The following is a 24,588-nucleotide window of genomic DNA, read 5'->3' on the forward strand; positions in this document are numbered from 1 at the left end:
TTCTCAGATATAGAGGACATTTTATTCATATATGTATATATAAAACTATACTTCAAAACGATCCTTTTCTAAGCAGCCTTTCGTAAATGAAACGGCTACAAGGAGTATACAACCTTTTCACCTTGTACACACCATGGTCACAGTTAAACAATTTCTGGGTGGTGCTGAGAACTGGGGTTGGAGCCAGGACTTCACACTCACCCACATGCCTGGGCCCCGTTAGAGTGGGTTTTTAAAGCTGTGAACAAAACAAAACAACAACCACAACCAAACAAAAGGCTCTTCCACAGCAGCACAAGGCTCTGTAACTGCAGCCCGGACGGAGCCTCAGGAGGGCAGCAGAAGTCAGGTAGGTGATGCTCCGTGGGCTCTCATCTGGAGCCACTTTCCTCCATGTAGACTCCTCCTCTCAGGTAAAACGCCCTGGAGAGGCTTTTCTAGAAACACCTATAACACCATGGAGAAGTGGAAGCGGACGAGGCCTTGAGTTTACGAGCTCTGCCCCACTGTCGTGTATTTCAGGATGGTATCAACATGATTAGTCTGCATAAGAACCAGAAGTATCATGTAACGGCGAATGATTTATGTGACTCTGAAACATGGAAGGCTCTCAGATATATACACATAGCAATCTCACACCTAACAAAGGATAAATGAATAAGTGAATGTATTCTTAAAGCTAAATAAATGAAAAAACTCACGTAGACTATGTCCCCCACCCCACAAGCAGGGCTCAGTTTTCCCTGTGGAGGCCAATCTGAAAGTCTTATCCTGGGTTGGCCAGGTCCTCTCTTGTTTTAGTCCCTCATCTTCCCCTACTACTAAAACCAACCGTCTGCTCACCAGTGGTATGGATACTGTTTGAGGCTGAGAGTCGGACCTGGACAAGGCCGTCCAGGGAATTGATGGCCAACGTTAGTGGTGAGACACCAGGGTTTGACCTGGTGCTAATAACTCCTTTCTTCTTCCCTCCCTGTAAAACATGGCCAGGGGTTGCAGGGCTGCTTTTATTAGGAAATGCTGACTGTCAGGGCAGTGGACTCCAGCAGGCCTCTGCTCTCTGAAAGATGGGATGATACGAGGAACATCTTTCTGTAATGCACACAGAGCTGCTTCATTTTTTTATGGTCAATATTAATTGAGATTTATGTCTCCATGTGGCCAAACCTCCCTGGAAATGGCATCTACTTTACTGCAACTGTCATCTGGGTGACAGAAAATAGCACTGGCTCCAGGGTGCCAGCGAGGTAATCATACATCTGGTGGGCTGTCCTTCATCTGAGGTCACAGGAAATAGTAAGCATAGTACAGATACTCCTAGCCCCTTCCACTGAGAAAGCAAGGCCAACGAGTGTCCAGAAGTGGTATTTTTACTTTTAAGATTTATTTATTTTTAAAGTTATGAGTCTGAGTGTCATTTTGTTCATGGGCACAGATGACCATGGAGGCCAGAAGAGGGGTCAGACCCCCTGCAGCTGGAGTTACAGGGAGTGTGGACACCAGATGTAGGTGCTGGGAACTGAGTCAGGTGATCTGCAAGAGCTGTACATGCTCTTTACGTAGGAGCCTCTCTGCCGACGGTTACCTCCTTTAAAAAGATTGCTTTCTTATTATTTTAACTTTAAAAAGAGGCTGGAGAAATGGCTCAGTGGTTAAGAGCACCGACTGCTCTTCCAAAGGTCCTGAGTTCAAATCCCAGCAACCACATTGTGGCTCACAACCATCCCTAACGAAATCTGATGCCCTCTTCTAGAGTGTCTGAAGACAGCTACAGTGTACTTACATATAATAACTTTTAAAAGTAACACATTTCACAAAATATGTTAGGTTTTCTAATAGCTAAAAAAACATTTTCCTCTCATTGGGGGGTGGGGAATAATCACAATATGAAAAGGACAGAATAAATACTCCTTTTTCTTGGATTTTTGAGACAGGGTCTCTCTACACAGCCCTGGCTGTCCTGGAATTCACTCTGTAGAGCAGGCTGGCCTTGAGCTCACAGAGATGTGCCTGCCTCTGCCTTCCAAGTGCTGGGATTAAAGGCACTCATCACCATGCTAGTCAGAATTAATACTCTTGTATAAAGTTTTATATGCGGAAACCCATTCACTTTAGCCAAAGGGTAGGTCTGTCCAAATCTATGGGGACAAGAAGTCTCTTTAATTTACTCAAAATAATTCAGGTTTTAAGAAGCAGCAGTCCTTGAATAGGCTGTTTATACTAGTATAAAAATTGTGCCACTATTAAGAAATACTTTATATTGTAATTTGAACAGTTTGCCCAATTTTTATAAAGTTCACACGTATTGGGAATCAAAACATTTTCCCATTACAACTCTATGCTTTGTAAAAACTAGAATACAGAGTCAGCAGAACAAAAAGCCTGCTAGAAATGCCCAGAATTCGCATTTAGCTTTTCTCTCCCTCTTTAGGAGCGTCTGTTTAACAGCCCAAGAGGCAGTGCTTACAGCACTAAAGCACATAACGCGCCCACTGGGTGGTTGCCAGTGCAGACTCCCCATTTCCAGTGATTATTTGGTTATTTTTTAAAAGCCATTCAGAATTAATATTCCAGTAAACCAGATACAAAGTGCTATATACATATATGAATCAGATGATCCCATGTGATGTTCCAAGATGCAGGCAGCTTTGTCGAGACCATAAAGACAGCGTCCTAGACTTCACATGGATGACAATAGGTGAGTATAATGTCCTTCAGATTGCCTCCCCTACAAATATTTACGATTAAAATCACAATATTTCCTTAACCTGAGATAATCCAAACAGCTTCTTTACCTTAAAACCAATAAAAACAATTAACAACCTGACAGGCACTAAATAAATACAACAGCAGGAAGGGCAAAACCCTATGCTCTGTGTACACTAGGTTCAGTTTGGAAGACAAGCCAAGAAATTTAAAGTTGATGGATTTGCAAGGGCCTGTGTGATGGTTTGTATGTGCTTAGCCCAGAGAGTGGCACTATTAGAAGGTGTGGCCTGTTGGAGTAGGTGTGTCACTGTGGGTGTGGGCTTTAAGACCTCATCCTAGCTGCCTGAAAGCCAGGATTCTGCTAGCAGCCTTCAGATGAAGATGTTGAACTCTCAGTTCCTCCTGCACCATGCCTGCCTGGATGCTGCCATGCTCCCACCCTGATGATAATGGACTGAACCTCTGAACCTGTAAGCCAGCCCTAATTAAATGTCCTCACAAGAGTTGTCTCGGTCATGGTGTCTGTTCACAGAGGTAAAACCCTAACTAAGACAGCCTGACACAATGATTCTAGGGCAGGTTAAATATATTTGAAGAAAAATGTCCAGACTGTGGTAGAGAGTATACAGTCTCACCCAGAACTAAGGAAACATGTAAGACACCATAAAAAATTAGGGGCTGTAGTATTGTGGGATGGACTCTTAAAATAATTATATGAAGAAAAGCCAAGAACACCCAAAAACATTCCATTCTATATAAGAACACTGATTGTCTGTTCCCATAGTACTTTAAAGGAGAAACAGACCATGGCAAATTTATATGTTTTTAAAGATCATTCTCTAACAAATTATGGTGGTCAGACAAACATCACACGGGGAAATCTCTCTGACGTAACAATGCAGTAAGCTGAAAAACATTTTAAAGTTTATATTATCCTTTAAAATCACACCCGAATATCAATATCTATTTCATAATACTACAAATCACGAGGAGCTTAAGAAGCATCCTCAGCTCTTACACAATTCCTTAACCAACATCACAGACTCTCGTCAGATGGATACATGGGATTATGGATATTTAAGGCATACCAGCTGACACTCAACTTACAGAGGCCTCTGAAGCAATGCATTTTTTTCTAACTGTAATGTTGTTCAAAGAACGGTATGGTGGCACTCACCTATAATCCCAGCACTTGGGGACAGAGGCAGGTGGATCTCTGTGAGTTTGAGGCCAGCTTGCTAGTAGTATACATAGTTCTGGGCCAGCCAAGGTTACACAGTGAGACCCCGTCTTAAAAATCAACAAGCAAGTGAACAATTAAACACACACAAATGCCCCCAGTCCCTTTCCTTTTTCTCTAATGGACCACACGACCCCTCAAGCTGCACACCACACTCTGTGAGGAGCCCTTTCTCTTCATTGAAACCCTTTTCTAGTAGCAATGTCCTGTTGGGCTATTGTGAAGACAAAGCTTTTTTCCCCAATATCTCCCCTCCCCCAACTTTTCAAAAGTCACAATTTATAAAAATGTAGACCCTGAATCTACTTTATACAAAAGGAGACATATTTGTGCACATAATTACTATTGACAAAGGTATATTCTGAGGGGTTCGGGCTGATCAGTATACGTGTACCTCACTGAAGTACACTTATAAAAACATGTTGCCTTTGCCGTGTGAAAACCGGGTGTTTAGTTCTCTGGATTTCTTTATTAGGGCTTTTTTCTGAGCCTCATCAAACCGATTAACCTTGAGATCTTTATCACGGTCAAATGGTATTCTCTCCTGGTGCTTGTTTTTATCTTCAGCAGCTTTACTCTTTAACTTCTTATGATGAATGTCCATGAGGGATTCTGATCTTTTTGACTCCTAGGGAAAGTAGAACAGAAGTAAACACCTTAGCCCAGGTGTGTTACAGACAGTCTACAACCATGGAGCAGAGAAGACCAGTGCATGTGAATAAGAGATGTTTGCAAGCCCTGATGGGGTCTTCTCGATCCAAGACAGCATGCATGCAGAAAATGTATACCTGTGGCAAATATGACTCAGATGGAATGAAGACATCTACCAGCTACATGTAGCAAGAGTTAAAAAAGGAAGGCAGCAGGGTCACATGGTTACTTAAGTCCTAACAGGAATGTAAACCAACAACAAGGGTGTGAAAGAAGGACACTCTTATTCTCATGTCAGACACAAAAGAGGCACTGACAGCTGGGAGCCAAACCAGACGTGAGTATGAAAATGCAGAGCACAGATGCAGCCTAATTGTAGGCCTGCACACAGAGTACATGGCCAGAGCTCAAGGGGCCTCACCCACTACTTTGCTTGTACTCCCCCCAACCCCATTCCTCTTAGTTCCTGCTGATGCTCACACTTTCAGGTCTATCTAGACAGCATTTGCAGACAAGGTCTGTGCTAAGCAATTGGTTTAAGAAGTTTAGGGATTTGCTGTAGACCTCTGAGTAGACTAGCCTGGGACAGAAGGACCAGGGATTCCTCCAAGCTGGGTGTACATGTACACACACCCAGGACTGCATAGAACGGGCATTCAGGACCAGGGAAAGTGGGAGTCATTTTAAGGTCATTCACAATGATTGCTAGTTAGTTAGTTTCTTTTCAAAGATTTAAAAAAAAAAAAAGTGTGTTCATGTGATCGTGCATGGGTTTCTGTGCACCACATGTATGCAAGAGTCCACAGCGGCCAAAAAGGGATTGGAGTCCCTGGAACTGGAGTCATAGGCGGTTGTGAGACATCCGGGGGTGCTGAAAACTGAACTCAGGTTCTCTGCAAGATCAGTAAGCACTGTTAACTGCTGAGCCAGCTCTGCAGCCCTCATTTAGTCTTCCTTAAAACAAAGCATCTGTAAGGGACCTTCCTTCAAGGCGATGAAGGGACAGGGCCTCAGGTAACCCAGGCTGGCCTGGCCTCCAACTTGCTTGCTGTGTAGCCAAGGCTGGCCGTCAATTCCTGACCCCTCCTGCTTCCACTGCCCCAATGCTCCACCACACCTGACTCTTTTTCTAATTCTCAAACACAGTTCTTTTAATTTTTTTTAAAGACAGATATAAAATATTGGGTTCTATTATACATATTTCCTCTAAGAGCATAGTGCTTTTGTTGGAATGCTTTAAAAAGAGGGGGAATGGCAGAAAGGATATATTTTGTTTAAAAACTGTAACTGTTAAGGCCCTGACTATGTCAAAGAATACCCATGAAAACAACATAGTAAAGACAGCTCAGCGAACACAGAGCAAGCGAACGGTAAGTGATGTGGAGTGGGGTTGGGTATTGGGGGTGAATCTGCAATCCTGGCAGAGGTGGGAGGATCCAGAGTTTGAGGTCAGCCTGGACTACAAAGAAAGTTCTAGGTCAGCCTGACATCTGCTCAGTCGTGAGCCTCTGTCTTGAAAAAAATCAAACGGCAACTGTCTGTCAAGTAGAGGGTGTAGCTTAGTGGTAGGGAATATACAGACTGTTCAATTCCCAGCACCCGAACCAAAACAATGCTTGTAATTTCCAAAACTTTAGGAAATTGAGAGCAACTTACCTTGAATACAATGGCTTTCAGATTCTTTAATTTATTTTGTGTGTGTGGCTGGGGTTGTGGGGTTGGGTGTGGAGGTCAGAGAACAACTAGTGGGAACTGATTCTTTGTCCCATGTGGATCCCAGGGACTGAATCAGGTTATCAGGCTTGGTGCCAGGTGTCTTGACCCACTGAGCTGTCTCATGGCCCTAGGGCAGCTTTAGCCTGGCTTCTGAATGCTCATGCTTACTTTCTGGTTGACTGGTTTGTAGTTGCATGGCACTACTTTAAAGAGTGTCCAGTTCATCAAAAGGAGAGGGTTACACAGCAGTTTCATAGTAAGACTATATTACTGCTTTGAACAGTAAATGTCATAGTATTTGGAATTTCATATAAGATTAAAATGTTCATTTCTTGGATACATTAAAAGTAAATTGCAGAAATCACTATATGCTCCCTAAACACTTCGGCACATTCATGGCCAGACTCAATATTCATTTATATTTCCTCCTAACAGTGAAATTGAACATACAGCTAGTAGGTGTACATTCACTGATATTTTCTAATTCAACCCCTCATGAGATCTTGGCCATTTCTATATCATTCCAGTAAGCTCTCAATGTCACTCCTTGATAAATCCTCCTGTTCCAACAGCCACCACTGGACAAAAAAAATCCACCCTGCACATGGCGAGTCCACCCAGTGAGTGCTCCTGGCTAGTCAGACTCTACCACTTGGGGTAATTACTCCGGCTCACGGGTTCTGGTGCAGTCACTCATAATCTACTACATTTTATTATGAGTATTCCACTTTATGCTCTCTGGTGGACACCTAGGCTGTTAGAGCGATAGCTACTATGAATCACCTCCTGTTGATATTTTTGCATCTTCTTGGGGCTACTGCAAATAGTGTTCTATTTTTTGGGAGCCATGTTTCCAGTGTCACACTGCAGGTGTCTGGTTTTATAAGAATGTTGGTTTGGAAAAGATCCGGCTAATGAATTTTTAGCCATTCTTTCTAAGATAACCCATTATGGTTATAAACATATGTCCCACATGTTTCAAAAAGTTATGTTCTTTTTCATGTCTACATATCCTGACTTTCATTTTCATTTCCTCTTTAGATTTTTTTTTTTAAGATTTATTTATTTTATGTATGTGAGTACACTGTAGCTGTCTTCAGACACACCAGAAGAGGGTATCAGATCCCATTACAGATGGTCGAGAGCCACCATGTGGTTGCTGGGAATTGAACTCAGGACCTCTGGAAGAGCAGAGCAGTCAGTGCTCTTAACTGCTGAGTCATCTTTCTAACACCATTCTCTCTGGATTTTTTTTTTTTTTTAAGATTTATTTATTGATTATATGTAAGTACACTGTAGCTGTCTTCAGACACTCCAGAAGAGGGAGTCAAATCTCGTTACAGATGGTTGTGATCCACCATGTGGTTGCTGGGATTTGAACTCCGGACCTTCGGAAGAGCAGTCGGGTGCTCTTACCCACTGAGCCATCTCTCCAGCCCCTTCTCTCTGGATTTTTATGTTTCCCAGTTATGGATGTCTTTTAGGTTATCCTGAACCCAGGCAATGTGGTCTACATGACTATAGCTCTTCCAGCTATACTGGGACTTGACTCCTGAGCTTGTTGGCTTAAGCAAGTGTTTCAGTTTTTCAAACACATTTCATGCGTGTTTTTCTGTAATCAGTAAACTGGTTGCAGTCACACATGGTCAAGAAATCAGTTTTTACACAGTTTTCATGAACTCAGACACCCAGAACAAAGATACTTCTCCTAAACGCCTAAAGCCTTTGGGCGGCCAATGGCTTCAAACAACACTTATTGTTTGAGCTAGGTTACTCCCCAGGTTTTGAAAGAGAAACTAGAACAAAATATGAAAAATGATATATTAATAGGGACCTTAATTTATAAACTTAGATTCAATTAAGTTTTAAAGTTTTTTCTCCAATATATACATCTTCCCATCAAATTTGCATATAATTTAAAAAGTTATACACTAAGGATCTCTATGAGTAAACAGAGCTCTTGCTTTCTGATCAAGTGCCCTTGGTAATTACATTTTGTGTGTGTGTGTGTGTGTGTGTGTGTTTGAGACAAGGTCTTACTATAAAGCCTTGGTTGACCTGGAACTCGGTGTGTAGACCAGGCTGGTCTTGAACTCACAAAGATGCTCCTACCGCTGCCTGCTGAGTGCTGTGATTAAATGCATGAGCCACCATACCCAGCAGGAATTAAACTTTTAATACAAGATTTGGTAGGTAAGAATTAAAAGTTGAAGACATCTTATCAAATATATGAAAGGTTCTTACGCAAATGTTCATAGATAACAGAATCAAGTCTTTTTCAGGTCGGAGACAGATATGTCTGAAGTAAAAGGAGATGAATGTGGCAGTTTAAACATGCCTTTTTTTTTTTTTTTTTTTTTTTTTTTGGACTTGCATACTTAGCTGTTTGGAACATAGTTGTTTCCTTCCTGAATTTTAAAGATAAGACTGATGCCTCACATCACAGTGTTCAGAGGTGAGATGCTGGTATTGCTATTTTCATTCTTTTCCTTTATAATCTAAGTAAAGCTGATTTTAAATAATCAGTGAGAGAGAGAGAGACAGAGAAAAACTAAGAAAAATAAAAACAATAGAATAAAAACAGAAAAATATGAGACCGGCAAACTGAAGGACAAGTCAGAGGGTAGCCTGGGCTATGTAGTAAAATCTCAGCACAAAACAAAGGAAATGGAAACAAGAGGAAGAGAGAGAAGGGAAGAAGAGACTATATCTTTATGTATTTTATTTTCTTACTTACATTGTATGAGGATACTTGCTCGGCCAGTCTCTTATCCCTTCCTGACAATATGTTTTCTTCATCTTTCTTACTGAATGACTTCCTTGCTTCTTGTATTTCCTGAAGAATGAACATAATAACATCACTTAAAATAAAATTAAAAAGAAATACAATTAATTTTACTTAGATTAAATGACAAGAAACTGAACTAAAGCCAGGCCTGCTGAATGCCTCGAAGTCAGAAATAGCAACACTCCTCCTTGAGAAGGAGTCAGTCAGTGCAAGAGCCTGGGGTGTCCAGAAAAGGGGAACAATAAGATCAAAGCAAACAATCACCCAGCTGGGGGACTCGGGATGAGGCTGGACTAGAAATGGCAAAATCTAGGGAAACAGCACACAAGAGCTCTTCCACTGCTGTTTTCAAAAATAGTAAAAGGAAAAACACAAGCTATATGCATCCCGACAAAGGAGGAGGGAAAGAAGAAAGAAACAGAGGACACCATCACCATTCAGGGGTGGTCTGAGTGTCTATAGAATACCCAAGAAACCTGCTAACAGACTGCAACAGAAGCAAGGAGAGCAGAGGTTCGTGACACAAAGTCAGAGAGAGAATAAACCACGGCAGAGAGAAACTAAACACCCCATTTGCAAACACATGCACACACACACTTGGATTACCCTGTAAAGGGCTACAGTGGTACTCTAGAGATACCAGAACGAGACAGCTACACAACACGAGTGGACACCATTCTGAAGTTATATTTCAAAACTGCTTTCTGCTTATGAAAACCTCATATAATTTCTGGCATCCTCATGGAGACTCGCAACTCCAGTCTCAGGGATCTAACAGCCTCTTCTGGCCTCTGTGAGCATCATGCATGCATATGATACACAGACATACAAACAAGCAAAATACTTGTACACATTAAAAAACAATAAAATAAGAACTTTAAAAATAATCAGCTAAGAGCAGTGGGCAGCTTAAGTCTGTAACCCCAGCGCTGGGAAAAAGGCAGGAAGACTGCTGAGTGAGAGACTAGCCCAAGCCAGAGTAAAACCTCGCCCTGACAAAACCAAAACAGGCACTCAGAGCCACTAGCCTCGGATTACTTAGAGTTGACATCACGTGTTGTTTTTCCTTCTCCTGTGCACACTGAGCTACCTCACCTGTTACTCTACTCAAATGTCTTCTCGTCTTCGGGACCAAAGAGTAGTGACGATGCTGCACAGTGCACAGCAGTTTGCTAGAGTGTGGAGAGCGCATCACCACACCCACACCTGACCACTTTTACAAATAAAAATCTTTTCCATTTTAATTCAGGGCGGGGGGGACCCATGCCATGGCGGGCAGGCGGGCACTCGGACGGCAGAGGACAACCTAGGAGTCATTTCTGTCTCTCCACCCCGTGGGTCCTGGCGATTGAGCTTAGGCCATCCTGCTTGGGAGTAAGCACCTGTGCCCACTGGCAATGCCACTGCCCGAGACCTTAGCACTTCTAACTCCTAAGCAACTCTCCACAGAATAAAGCCCCACAGACGGCTTTCACCTTATCCTTTTCTTTCTATCACTTACAACCAAACACAAGAATTCAACTCCCAGCTACATGTGCTAAACAGAAATCCTTAGATGCGGGGGATGATAAACAAGATAAAATAAGTCAAATATAGACCTGTTAGATCAGAACTGACAGAGCGATCATCACAGGTGACAGACATTTAAGACTTACGTGGAACACTTGATAGAAATGAAAACATTTCAAGGGAGTAAGTTTAATGAGTACCGCTGGGGACCTTGGTTCAGATCCTAACACTCAATAGAGTACTTCTTAATAACAAAAGTTTAATAACTAAGATACTTTATGTATACAGGCTCTTATGTTTGTGTCCTTTGTTGGACACAGCAGTGGAGGTGCTCTTTGGCTACACGGGCAGTGACCGAGCTTACGCAGCTGATGCAAGCACTCTGAGAGATCCCTAGGTATCATTTCATTCACTAGGTTCATTTACTTTTAAAGACAATTAAGTTATCATTCCATGTATAGTATAATGGGGCACAAAGTCCAGGGAATTTGAAGTTAGAAACTTGAAAATGAATGTTTTTCAGCGGTTACTTACTAGCTCCGTGACAAGCCATGAAGGGTGGCTTCCTGTCCAAAAAACAAAGGCACTGAACCCAGATCTGGAGCCTCCCTTAGGTTTTAAAAATGGCAGCAGACTGGAGAATGGGAACAAGGAGTGGGACTTTTCTTCTATTCTGCAGAGGGTGATCCATGTCTTTGCTTCAGAACATAATCTCAGAAGGAAGTAATGCAGGGGCTGGCACGACGCTATGGTCAGGAAGGGAATGGGCCCAGGGTGAAAACGTCAAGAGGGTGGGTGGTGTGACAACGGGGAGCATTAAGGGTTCAATGAAATACCAGGGTGACAATAACGAGGAAGGGCACAGGATGAAGAACGGAGAAGTTGCAGCAGACACGAGGGAGCCAAGCAGACCAGATACGGGTGAAAGCGGGGCTCTGTCTGCAGACTGCTGTCCCCCATCAAAACTGCTGAGGACTGTCGCTCTTTTATTCTTTAGTTAACCATAATTGTACAGACTGGAAGTAAGGATAGCTTCTAACAAGAAACTTCCCCCTAACCGGGCAGTGGTGGCACACGCCTTTAATCTCAGCACTTGGGAGGCAGAGGCAAGAGGATCTCTGAGTTCGAGGCCAGCCTGGTCTACAGAGTGAGTTCCAGGACATTCAGGGCTACACAGAGAAACCCTGTCTCAAAAAAAACAAAAAAAAAAAAAAACAAAAAAAAAGAAAACAGAAACTTCCCTCTAGACCACAGACAAGTGCTTCGATGTGAAGTAACTTTGTGCAGCACTTCGAGGTGGCCGTGAGAACAGACAGCATTTGGAATAATTAACTAAAAGCACTGAAACACAGTGAGAAACAATGGTGGTGGCTGACAGCTAGCAGACAGTCAAGGGCAATGGCTAACAGAGCTTAAGCCAGAGAGGAACAACGAGAGGCTTTGACCATCCCTAGCTGGGCCACCAGCACGTAACAGCGCATCTCTCCTACTGGACCATGGAGCATGCGGGCTATCCATTAACTTTACGACAGCCCAGAGAACTAATCAACTTGGTAGCAATTACTGGATTCTTGTCTCGGCTTAGCTTCCGAACTGCAATAACCTGAGACAAGGGAGGTCTTGGAAACCCCTACCCCTCTCAAGAGTTCCAATTTCTCTTAATTTCTCACTTTTCCTCGATTTCTCACAGCTCTGTAACTCTCCTGAATAAAGCTTGCTTCCACTTTGCATAATGCCACTGGTACCCGTGTTTTCAGTCTTCATCTGTGTGAGACAATGAACCCAGAGCCACCATCCCAAGTCCTTGGGTCATGTACAACTGTCCTGCTGCCCTCAACACCCTGCACCAGTGGTACCCCTAACTAATCTTGTATGGTGTCTTTGCAAGTTCAAGCCAAACCAGACAGAGCACACGAACAAAAATCAAGAAAAACAAAACCACCCTGTTACCTTAGCTTTCCTCTCCCGGTCAGCTGGGGTGTCTGTCCAGACGGATCGGTCTCCGGATTTGTCATCTGCTCTTCTCTTAAAGGTTCTTGGCCCCAGACCGAATTCTTTCATTTCTGGTGGAAGCTCAGTCATCCAGGACTCTCTTGTAATTGGTTTAGATGAATCCTGCATGAGAAAGTGAGAAACAAGGTAATAGCTGTGCATGGTGGTCTGGGCCATGGGGTACAGCTCTGGGGAGACAGGCTAGCAGATTTCTATGTGTTCAAAGTCAGTGCTGGCTACATGGTGAGTTCTAGGCTAGCCAGGACTACAGAGTGAGACCCTGTCTCAAAACGAAAACCCAAAACTACATAAACAAAACAATAATGCATGCACACATACACGTTCTCTGCTACCACTTGGAGGGTAGAAAGTTGATTCAGCGGCTGCTTGCTGCTCTTGTAAAGGATACGGGTTCAGTTCCTAGCACTCACATGGTGGCTGAAAACCATTTGATTCAGTTCCAGGGGCTCTGATTCCCTCTTTCAACCTCCTCAGACACCAGCATGCACTTGGTATGCATGCAGGCAAAACACTCATTTGCATAAAATAAATCAATAAAAAACCTTTGAAAACTTACATCATCTCCTTTGGTCAATTTTTCCTTCATCCTCTGGGCCCTTTTTTCAAACTCTGTCGTAACGCTATAGTTAACTGGTCCTTTTGCAGGCATTGGTCCAACAATATCCTCATCTTCACCGCTCTCTGCTTCCTTTAAAACAAGATAGTATTAATCTAGGAAGAGACCAATAGGTTATAATGATCTTAAACTACCTGGATTTTAGCTGACTGGATTACACATAAGCAATAAGGCAAAAATAAAACAAAACAACAACCAAAAACCAACAACCAAAAACCCCATAAGCCCACAGTGCTAGCCCATCACTGAACAATGAGCTTTCCTGTGGCTTCCTTGATGACAGTGCCATAGCATGTAGACTGTGTCCCATGTCTCTTCCTATGTCATCAGGGACCTTATTATATTATTCCTAGTCATTCTTGTTCTCTATCTGTATGTGCACACGTGTGTGTGTGTGTGTGTGTGTGTGAGCTGTGTTGCTGGTAGGAACCCAAGCTTTGCATGTGTTAGGCAAGGGTGCTACCTCTGAGTTACACTTCCAGGCGTTCAGCCCTCTGATTGATGGACAAAGAGCTGGCTTTAGAATCCTTTACATGTAGCGTTCCTGATATTTATTGCCAATTGGTCAGAAATGACACATTTCAAAACTATTTTATTCTCTGTACATCAAATGCTCTTTGGGGTATGGCAAGTGAATCATGATATTATCAGCTATTGCGAAACTAGAACTATGTAACAGCTTCCAAAACACTGACACAGACATATCTGCTCAGTTCCCAGCACAGCCAACTTACTACAAAGTCACAATAGCTCTGTGTTAACCGCAGACTTCTTGCTTGAGGTTTAGATTTGGCATTTCTTTGACTGAGCTATCCCTTTCTGCTACCTTGTCTTTGACACCCAAGATTCTTTCTCATGTCCTGAACTTTGATGGTGAGGCTTAAGTCTAAGGTTCTTTGTCTTGCTAAACGTTTCATTTCAGTTTGGGTTTTCTTTAGTGATTCTTTGTTAAATTCTCCATTTAAATCTTGAATTGTTTTCATTATTTCATTCAACTGTTTCTATTTTCACAGACTTCGTTGAGGGATTTATTCATCCTTTCCTTAAGATCCTTGACTATATCCATAATTGCTATTTTAAGGGCCTTGCCTTAGGTTTCGGCTATATTGCATTTCTCAGGGCCTACTGTAACAGGGTCTGTCACTGGCTTCTGGCAGAGGCACAGTATCTTGGCTATTTATGTTTCTGTTTTGTACCAGGACCTATGCATCTGGAGTTACACTGTGTTGGTGTCCATATCAGGTCTTGTCTTTGTCGGGTGGGTTTTCTGTTCTCTGGTTGCTGTTACCCTCTCTGGATATTGAGCAGGGGTGGGCCTCTGGTAGACAGTGCTTCTGTAGGGTAATGGGTGAAGAAAGGACTGTAGATGGGCTAGGAGGAAAGGCTAAGAGGGACTAAGGTAAAGAGCTAGGGGTACTAGGGCCCACATGAAGAGGCGAGTCCTCAGAGAATGTAGGTGGGTGATCAGAGGGGCTCCTGCAAGCAGGCTGCTATGGGACTAAGAACAGGTCTGGACAGGTCCTTATAGAGGACAGAAAGGACAGTGAAAATCGCCACCCCCTGAATCCCAGCCCAGTGTAGCCAGGGAGGCCCCCAGTAGAACAGGATGCAGTTCTAGCCCATTCACTGACACAAAGGAGTGAATGGGCTAGAACTGCATCCTGTTCTTTAGTCACAGTGATAAACAGTTCCCAGGTATGACTCTGACAGATGCTGTGATATCTCAAGGCTTATAGTTTCTCCTTGCCCTCAGCAGATTTATTACATCAAATAACAACATGCATGCCCTTTGGTTCTGACAGCTTCTGTGCCTTATTTAATTTTTTTGAGCTCACAGGATAAGGCGTTCATTCATAGTCTTTTCATTTCCTCTTTAACCTAACAATAGCTTTCTACCTGGGGCTGTTCTCTTTAAACTCATACAAGTATAATTAAATAGTTTCATCCCTGCTCTTGTGGCTTACTTTGAAGTGCACACACACACACACACACACTCACATGAGTAACTGTGGTGGGCTCTGTCATTCAATGCCACAGTTGGTTCTTACAATAAAACTATGAAATAATATTCTTGATTTTTTTTTTTTTTGTAGTGAAGAAATGGAGCTTTAAATCAGTCTGTTAAGAGGACTAGAGAACTTACGTCAAGTCTTAAAATTAGTACCTAAGAATAAGCCTTCCAGGGCCAGGATGCTCTGCGCTCTCACAAGAGCGTCCGTCCGCTCTCTTCTTTTTTTTTTTTTTTGGTTTTTCAAGACAGGGTTTCTCTGTATAGCTCTGGCTGTCCTGGAACTCACTTTGTAGACCAGGCTGGCCTCGAACTCAGAAATCCGCCTGCCTCTGCCTCCCGAGTGCTGGGATTAAAGGCGTGCGCCACCACGCCCGGCTCCGTCCGCTCTCTTCTTGACCCCATCTGCTCATGCATTAGCCTTAAGTGTCTGCTGCTTACCTCTGCAGTGGTTAACTGTGCTGCCACAAACACCTTCAGACTTTTTAATAATAATGATGATGATAAAGCGTGTGTCTAAGTAGAGAACAACACCATGGAGTCTTTCTCTTCTTCCAATCTCACATGCATTTCAGGGATGGAACTCAGGTTGCCAGGCTTATGTAGCAGGCACCATTACACACTGTGCCAGTTCATCAGCCAACAAACATTATCTTAAGTGTATTTGGAATTTTCTATAGATAGACACCTTTGTGGCATAAAGTATGCAAATATAAAGCATACGATGAACCTTTAAAAGAGATGTATTTTTATTTATGTGTGTGTGTGTATGTGTGTATGTGTGTGTGTGTGTATTCCACATATGCATACATGCACACTGAGGTCAACAGCCGACACTGATCCTCCACAGGTAGAGTTATTTATACCCAGGGTCGGTGCTGGAAACTGAACTTGGGTTCTCTGCAAATGCCCTAACTGTAGAACTATTTCTCTATGATGAGCTTTTAAAGTTTTAGAAACCATTAGCATCTGGGGCCAGGCATGGTGGCAAATGAGTTTAATCCCAACACTTGAGAGGCAGAGGCAGGTGGATCTCCATGAGTTCCAGGCTGGTTTACATAGTGAGTTCTAGGTTAGCCAGGGCTATGAAGATACCCTGCCTCAAAACAAACAAGTGAGGGGTGCTAATGGGTGGGTGAGGTATCTATATTGCATTAAGGTGGGAAGAGCTTCCCACTGGTGGTACCATTCCCTAGGCAGAGGATTTTAATGGGTAGCGATTTCCTCCAAAGTTAAAACCTTCCACCTTAAAAGAGGAAATGAAAAGTAATAAAAATACTACCCTTCAAAGATAAGGGGCATAAGCCACAGCACCCGACTCTCCTGTTTTGTTCAGACTTCCAGGAGCAGCTTTTACTTCATCTCTGGGTGTTCTACTCTCACAGGAAACTGACAGTGTGTTAAGAGATTCATATTTGGAGTCTCCTATCACATGTGAGCCATATGATTACAGATACCATTCAAGCTCTGAGTTTGTTATACATTTTATTTTTTAAACAAAAAAATTCCAAACCTCTGAGTTGAAGAATGATGACACTTGCCCTGGATCCTCTCTGCCTTTGTCATTTTTCTGTGGAGACTTAATGAAACCAGGTGGCAATGCGGGACCTATTATAGGCCTGAAAATAAAATATACCATTATCATCCTCTCTTGACATTAAAAAGCTATTTTCAGAAAATAGTTCACAGTTAAAAGAAAGCCAGATAATAACAAATGTTGAAAATAAGAATTTTTTGTAGCCAGGTGTGGTGGTGCACGCCTTTAAGCCCAGCACTCGGGAGGCAGAGGCAGGCGGATTTCTGAGTTCGAGGCCAGCCTGGTCTACAAAGTGAGTTCCAGGACAGCCAGGGCTATACAGAGAAACCCTATCTTGAAAAACCAAAAAAAAAAAAAAAGAATTTTTTTGTAACATTACTTTCAGCCGTAGTAATAATTCTCTAGTAGGTATTTAAAAACCTAATTTTTGCACCTGTTATTTTCTACTTAATTTTTAGAAAAAATATTTTTATCTATGGGTATGTGTGTGTCACAGTACAAATGTGGAGGTCAGAGGGCAAGTTTAGGGAATGGATTCTCTTTGTACTGTAGAGCTGGGGATGGAACTCAAGTTCTCAGGCTGTAGGACAAGCATCTTTATCTGTTGAGTTATCAACTAGACACTAAAGCATACATTTCCAACCTTCTTGGTACAACTGTCCTCATGAGGGTATTTTCCATTGTGCTTTGACTTCCACTCTGTTTTGATATTTGTTATCCACTGAAAAATTCCATTGGGTCTTATAATTGCATTCAATGCCACAGTTGATTCTTAAAATAAAACTGTGAAATAATATTCTTGGTTTTTTTTTTTTTACTACTTAAGTAGAAAGTGTTTTTCTTAAGGACACCTACAGTAGGTACACACAATAGATACCAGCAGTCCGTGACAATGCACCACAGCAGGACACACCTACACAGTCCTTGCTAATAATCCAGTAATGACCCAGAAGCATAGAAGAATGCAGCTGGTCCACCGTGCCCCACAGAGGAGGGAGAAGGTCCCGTGCCAATCACATTTCACCTAGTTGTATGCATCTTGTTCTTTCAACAACCCTTGTCCATGTAAGCCACAGCAGTTTGGGAAACAGTAATAGCCAAGATTAACACAAGCAGTGAGGGGCTGAGCTGTAGTCTAAGCCCTGGGCTTTCTGATATCAAATTTCACCATTTTTTGAGTTGCATTACTGCCCTACTCTTAGGGAGCTATCGTCAACACAAGAGGAATGGCATCGATCCTGAGCCTTTGCTAAAAAGGAAAACCTACTTTCTTCTCAGTTCATACTGTCAGTCCCTTTATCCAATTTGTCCTTGTGGCTCTTGCTGGTTAGTGGTGCCTATGCCTATGGCTGCACTTCCAGGGTGTGCATGTTACTTGGAGCCTCCCTGACAGGCTTCTTGGCAGAAATGAAACAGTAATGAGAGTTATCCGTTCTGACCTCTTAATAATCTTGCCTTGGTTCATGAACCAAGTATAGAATAGTTTTGTATATGAGTGGGTGCAGTTTCAGATTATCAGAAAGACCCAATTAGTTGTCATTTACAAGATACAAGGAAATGCTTGAGTTGCTTTTTCCCCCCCTAAGTATAACAGAGCCACACAGACATTAATTGTTCAATTTTATGACTTTAGAATTTGTGGAGATAAAATCCATAGTAAGATCTTAGAAGACAGTAAATCTATTGGGTCAGTGAGAAGGCTCGGTGGGTAAGGCTCTTGCTGCCAGGCTGAGGACCTGAGTTTAAGCCTGGGATTCACAGAGAAGAAGGAGGAACTGACTCCCACAAGTGCTGTGACCTCCACAGATGCAGTGGTGAAAGGGCCTCAAGTATAAACATGAAAATTCATTTGTGTTTCATATATATACCTTCTACACATAGCCCAAAGGCAACTGTATATAATATGCTAGGTGATAATTATATACCTAAAACAAGGCAGTACATGCTGGCTGTGCTCAACGTCTGGGATCTGGAAGCACGCTGGGTTACAGATTTTTCAACTGAGAACTGCCCATCTATAACGGGTTCTTCTAGAAGGTATGTTACATCGCAGGGCCAGTAAATTACCTATGAAAGGTAGAAACAGAGCCTAACTTGTAGGCTTTGAGAACCACATCTATGAAACTGGATCATTTGTACTTTTCTTAAAATATGTAAAAAGCATTATTTGTTTGGGGATGACACAAAACAAACAGCAGTAGACTGGTAGTCCCGCTACACTTAAAAGAGACAGAGTTACATGGACATCAGGAATTGGCATCTGAGATCTTAAACTCCGAATATAAAAAGAAACAGCCACCTCTTCCATACAGTCAGGCATGTGGCATGCATTATACTAGAAAACTGTCATGTACTCCCTGAGAAGTGGTTTTGGAGATGGGTCCCACTTCAGAACCAAGCACTTTGTCTCACAGTGTCCTCCAGGGCCCCTTGTCCAAGGACAGGTGGTCCCTGGCCCTGAGAGATGGGAACAGAAGAACAGAAAACATGTCCCTCCCCCAAAACTCAGGGCCTTGAAGTTCAGAAGGAGAGTAGACTGGTGGAAGCACTGCGCTGCACACAGCTGCAGGGCGAGTCATCCCCAGCCTCTTCCCAGAGAGAACTCTGCTGCCCTTTACCCTGATGTGGGAATGGCGAACTGAAGTCTGAGCCAGGAGGGGACCTCCTGCCTGCTTTCTCTTGCCCATAAGAGGCTCTAGCTGAATGTTTTCCCAGTGCTTCTCCAGTCCTCTCTGCAGGGTGAAGTGAGTGGGACTTGATGCTCGCCTCCAAGCTGCTGTTTTAGCCTTCTAGTCTCACTTGCTATACACTTAAAAAACTTAACTCATTCAAAACTAAGAGGATGGCTCTCATGGGCTAGTCTTTGTATAAAACAATATAGTGTTATGAACTTTAAAAGAATGGCTGACACATTCTAATTTATCACCTGGGAGGAGAGTCATCCTGCTTCTTAAACCCAGGAGGAAGGGCTGGTCCAAAAAACCCATCATCGTCATCATCATCATCGTCGTCTCTGTCTTGATTTCGCCTCTGCTTTCTGAAAACAAAAATAGAGTAACTTACGTTAAACATACCTAAAATTTTTGCAAAAACAAAAGCTTTAATTTTGATAGAAAAGATTCAGTAGATGTATTTAGACACTGAAACAATAAATCAACCCTGTTCCCCACACAAAACAAAGAAACAAACAAAACAACAGCATACTATAACAGTTCTTAATCTTTTCTGGAATTTATCTTCAGTTACTTATTTGTCAGTACTGGACCAGCATTCTTTATCTTGCAGGGCATTCAAGATCCCACTAAGTGAGAAATCTCAAGTCTTTCTGGCCCTTCTTCCTGAAACGCATGAGTTCAGCTTATTCTCCCTCTCAGAAGCACTGTAAGTTTCCTTTTCTGCTTCATAATCTTGAAAGGGTATCAAAAACCTTAGTCATCTGAAAATGAACGTTCAATTTAATAATCTGCCCCAGGGTCAGGAAGATTAGAAAGGAATCATTTATTTAAACAGAACATCCATTGCCACATATTACTAGAATAAACTGCTTTTCATTTTTTTGGAGACGGCGTCTCACTATGTGGCCTTGGCTGGTCACCAACTCACAGATCACCTGCCTCTGGAGTGCTGGTATTAAAGGTGGGCACCACCATGCCGAATTAGAATAAGATTCTTTATAAGAGATGTAGATTGTGTGAAATGCCATCTGAAATTACATCTTCCCTGTCCACACAAATCCAAAAATAGTAGCCAGTGGTTCCAGCCACTACAGGAGGTGCGATGGTGCAGGACATGTGATCACATTGTGAACTGGAAGAATCTGTTTCTAACTGCGGCTCAGCCTTTGATCTTGGAGCTTTTTGTTTGCTGCAAACAAGCACTTATGCTATGCTCCAGCCCTAGCACACACCTTTACTCCAAGAGCTAATACAGTCAACCCTAGGTCAGGAGGCTGAGCAAGCAACCAGCTGATATGGGAGTGAACAGAAAGGGGGGTCCTTGAGTTGGAGTGTATTTAAGACAGCATGGAAAAGGGTCTTTTCCTTCTGGTTGAGGAGGAAGGTCATCTGGGTGCTTTCTCTTCCTCTTTGAGCGAGTGGGCTTTCACCACAGTGTCTGACTTCGGAATCTTTACTTGGTAATTCGAACAGCAGGGATTTTTGTTTTTAAAACAACAGTGTAAAGCTTGGTTTTATTATATAATTTAGTGACTTACTTTGCATTTGGACCAGTGTCCTCTTCTTCAGACTCTTGATTTCCTTCTTCAGATAAAGAACTACTGTCCTCGTCGCTGTCTGAGGAGTCTGAACTGCAGCTTCTGTAATTAGGGGGCAGAGCTGGCCCTGCAACTGTGCAAGTTTAGATGGATGTGTTATAGCCCTTTCACCAAATCCTCCTGATGGAAATGGGTCTTTTCATAGCCACAGTTGGCTAGCATTTACTATGGACTTATGTCTTCTAACTATCTATCTACCTACCAACCCATCCACCCACTGGGGATGTGTGACAGTAAATACAAAGAAACCAATGGAAAAAGGTCAGTCCAGACAAAGTGCTTATATTGAAACAGTAAAAACATGTGTCTTTGTGGAGGGGGGCAATTTGGAAGACAGTGGCCAGGGCAGGTCATTCTGACAAGGCATTTGGTAGACTAAGTGACAAGAAAACAGTGGTCATACAGCGATCCAAAAGAACATTCTAGACAGGAAGAGTCAGCAGGAGAGAATACGTTATGTACTCGTCACCAATGCTGGAGGCTGAAGAAGCTGTACTTCTAATGCAAAGGAGGGAAAGGCTGCAAGCTTTGGAGCTGGAGTCTTTGGCTTTGAATCTGGACTTTGCCACTTACTAACTATATGATTGTGTAAGTTAACCTGCTTGTGTTACTTTGTTGCTCTGTAAAATGTGGCCGATAAAGTTTAAATCTCAGACCAGGAGTCCTCACTAGAAGGAAACACTGAAGAATGTTACAGAGATGAACCCTGAGGGCATTTATGAAAAGTGCTACTTATAGTAGCTGACACCATTTGTAACACACCATCTTTTCTTATACAGTTGATGGAAGGGTTAAACAGACAGACTGTTTGAGCCCCACACCTCCAAGGTACTTAATTCAGCATATTCACAACACAGAACAGCAACTACTAAGACCTGAGGGCAGGGAGGTAGAGGGAGTTGTTGCTCAAATTTCAATTCCAGAGATGAAGTGGTAGTGGCAGCTATACAAACAGTATGAATATAACTAATGCCACTGAAAAATATACTTTAAAATAGCTAATGTAATAGATGTAATAAATATCTTATGATAACATGAAAGAAAAAACCTAGTGCCTTAGTTAGGGTTACTATTGCTGTGATGAAACATCATGACCAAAAGCGTATGTCAAGCTGACAAAAAGACCACTCACAGGCAATAGCAACACCTGCATATCCGTGTTTACTGATGCCCTAGTCACAACACAGAGGAAGGAAATGAAGCCAGCCTAAATGTCCATCAACAGATAAATGGAAAGCAGAAATATGGTATAAAATACACAGTGGGATTTTTACTCAGCTGTAAAGAAAAATGAAGTCACAAAAGTTCTAAAAAAGTGGATATAACTGGAAAGTGTTCTATAGTGAGGTGACCCAGTTTCAGAAAGGCAAATACACAGTCCTCTCTGATGTTCATACAAGTGCATATTAAGTGGGCTGAGTACGGATATAAGCTATGAAACTAGAAAAGAGACCATGAGGGGGTTAAAAGAGGTGTTGAAGAACAGGGGACACACATGAGACACAGAAGGGGAAAGGAGGTTATGGGAGATGGCTGAAGGCTAAAAGAGATAAGAGGGGATGGGAAGAAGAATCAACAAAAAGTTTTGTTTAAAAAAATGACATAATGAGGTCTTAAGGATGGCTCAGGCAGCAGTTAAGAGTGTACACTACAGAGGCCCCAAGTTCAGATCTCAGCACCCACATCTGGAGGCTCCCAACTGCCCGTAACTCCAGTTTCAAGGGTTCACACAACTCCTGTTCTCCCCGGGTACTTGCATTCACACGCACATACCCACACACAAACACATGAATATAAATAATGGAACCTAATGCTGTGTATGCTAATTTTACAAACTACAGATCAATAAGACAAAAGAAATTTCAATAATGAGCAAAAGACTATCAGAGCACAGTGGTAAAAAGATAATAAAAAATTAGAAAAGTGTTCAATTTAATTTCTCACAAGGAAATACAAGTTTAAATGACTATAAAATATGGCTTCAAAGCACCAGATTGAAAAGACAGAGAAAAATGATTAGGGAGAACATGGAACAATCAGAATTTCCTATACTCACTGAGGGCTTTGGTAAACTGGGAGGATTCTGAAACTGAGGGTATATAACAGAAGAGATAGACAGACAGACAGACAGACAGAAAGATACACACACACACACACACAGTGCATAGTGGCACTCTTTGTAAGAGTTAAAAACAAAAACAAAACCAGAATCTACGCAAATGTCTGTTACCTGTACAATAGGTAAAGAAATTGCAGGGGATTTACCAAATGGAATTCACTCATACTCCTTCAACCTAACTGGGTAGAAATTTCCTTCCTAAAACAAAGAATAAAGGGAATTTTTTAAAATAGCGGCACTAGAAATAAGATCTGGAAGGAAGAATCTGCCGGAGACATAGTCTCTGGGTAGCCAGAAAAACAAAATCAGATCAACATTCTGTCAGTTTTGTTCTTTCCCAAGTAGAATCAGCCCCGGCTTTCAACGGCCTTCAAACTGGAACAAACGCTAAAGCCGGAAAAGCATGAAAGAGTGTGCGAGGTATTGATGTGGCATAGATGCATGTTAAGGTTACAAGACACAGTGAAATGGTGGAGACTGAGATATCCACAAATTAGTTGAACAGAATGTGTTAAATATTAGCGTAACTGGGGAGAGAAAACCCCGGAGGAAGACGTGACAATGCTCAGGAAGGTGACGCTTAAACTGGTATTTGAAGGACGTTCTGTCAGGCATTTAAGTACAACCAGAGCACCCCCAAAAGTCTATCGCCAAAGCATAAACTCGAACTGTGTGGGCATTGGGCTGCTGTGTAAGATGGACTAATAGAATGAGGTCGGGAGAGAGACGAGAGAGGTACAGGATCTTTGGCAAGAGTCTTGTAAATCTGAAGATATAGAGATACTAGGTTCTAACTTGGGCTTCATCACCGACTAGCTGCGTGTCTTAGGCACCGATTCATCAGCCGCTGTCATCATTTGTAACACATGCACCATCCATCATCTTTTCTTATACAGTTGATGGAAGGGTTAAACAGACGACCGGACGAAGATTGATCAGTTAGCACAGTCCTATTCGTAATAATAGCAAATTGGGACTGTATAGTCATTTTAACGGTGATCAGGTCCCAAACACTCCGGCGTGCCCAGCTTCCCCCCCCCACCCCCACCCCAGGGCGGACAGCGCCCACTCCACGGTGGTCGCCAGCCCTTCCCGCGAGTGCAGACGCCCGCTGCTGCTTACCCGGGCTCGGGTCCCGTTCCTCGTCCTCAACTGTCGCGTGCTCCTTGAAGCCTGGCGGCAGTGCCGGCCCGATCAGGTCCCTAGCCATTCGCTGCAACGCACAGTCGCTCAAAGCCCAAGCCAACCTGCACACTCAGTTTAGCTAAACCCAGCCTGGACGGTGTAGACCAGGATTTGCTGCAAGGCCCGAAGGTTTTTCCGGCTTCGTCTGATGACGTAAGCCCACGATGTGCTCATTGGCCAGATTACTGTAACGGAAGTGACGCTTAATGTTAGTTCCACTGTTA

General features: G+C 42.7%; 1 protein-coding gene across 1 annotated transcript; it reads right to left on the reverse strand.

Moving 5' to 3' along the window:
- Positions 1–24,495, reverse strand: Gpalpp1 (GPALPP motifs containing 1). Its single transcript, XM_021182475.2, has 8 exons — positions 24,302–24,495; positions 21,001–21,133; positions 19,714–19,824; positions 16,764–16,869; positions 13,183–13,314; positions 12,564–12,728; positions 9,054–9,152; positions 1–4,577 (listed from the first exon to the last, which is right to left on the reverse strand). The coding sequence occupies exons 1-8, from the start codon at positions 24,387–24,389 to the stop codon at positions 4,359–4,361; spliced, it is 1,053 nt and encodes a 350-aa protein (XP_021038134.1). The 5' UTR covers positions 24,390–24,495; the 3' UTR covers positions 1–4,358.
- Between the last annotated feature and the right edge of the window lie 93 nt (positions 24,496–24,588).

This window comes from Mus caroli, unplaced genomic scaffold (assembly GCF_978045245.1).
Source record: "Mus caroli unplaced genomic scaffold, Mus_caroli_1 scaffold_12, whole genome shotgun sequence".
In the NCBI taxonomy this organism is placed as follows: Eukaryota; Metazoa; Chordata; class Mammalia; order Rodentia; family Muridae; genus Mus; species Mus caroli.

What these genes read in the sequence shown, in the direction of transcription:
- Gpalpp1 (XM_021182475.2), bottom strand. Translation starts at nt 24,389, where the DNA reads ATGGCTAGGGACCTGATCGGGCCGGCACTGCCGCCAGGCTTCAAGGAG. An exon ending in GGAACGGGACCCGAGCCCGG is followed by an intron (nt 21,134 to 24,301) that starts GTAAGCAGCAGC and finishes AAACTTGCACAG; the next exon opens with TTGCAGGGCCAGCTCTGCCC. An exon ending in AATTGACCAAAGGAGATGAT is followed by an intron (nt 12,729 to 13,182) that starts GTAAGTTTTCAA and finishes TTTCTCATGCAG; the next exon opens with GATTCATCTAAACCAATTAC.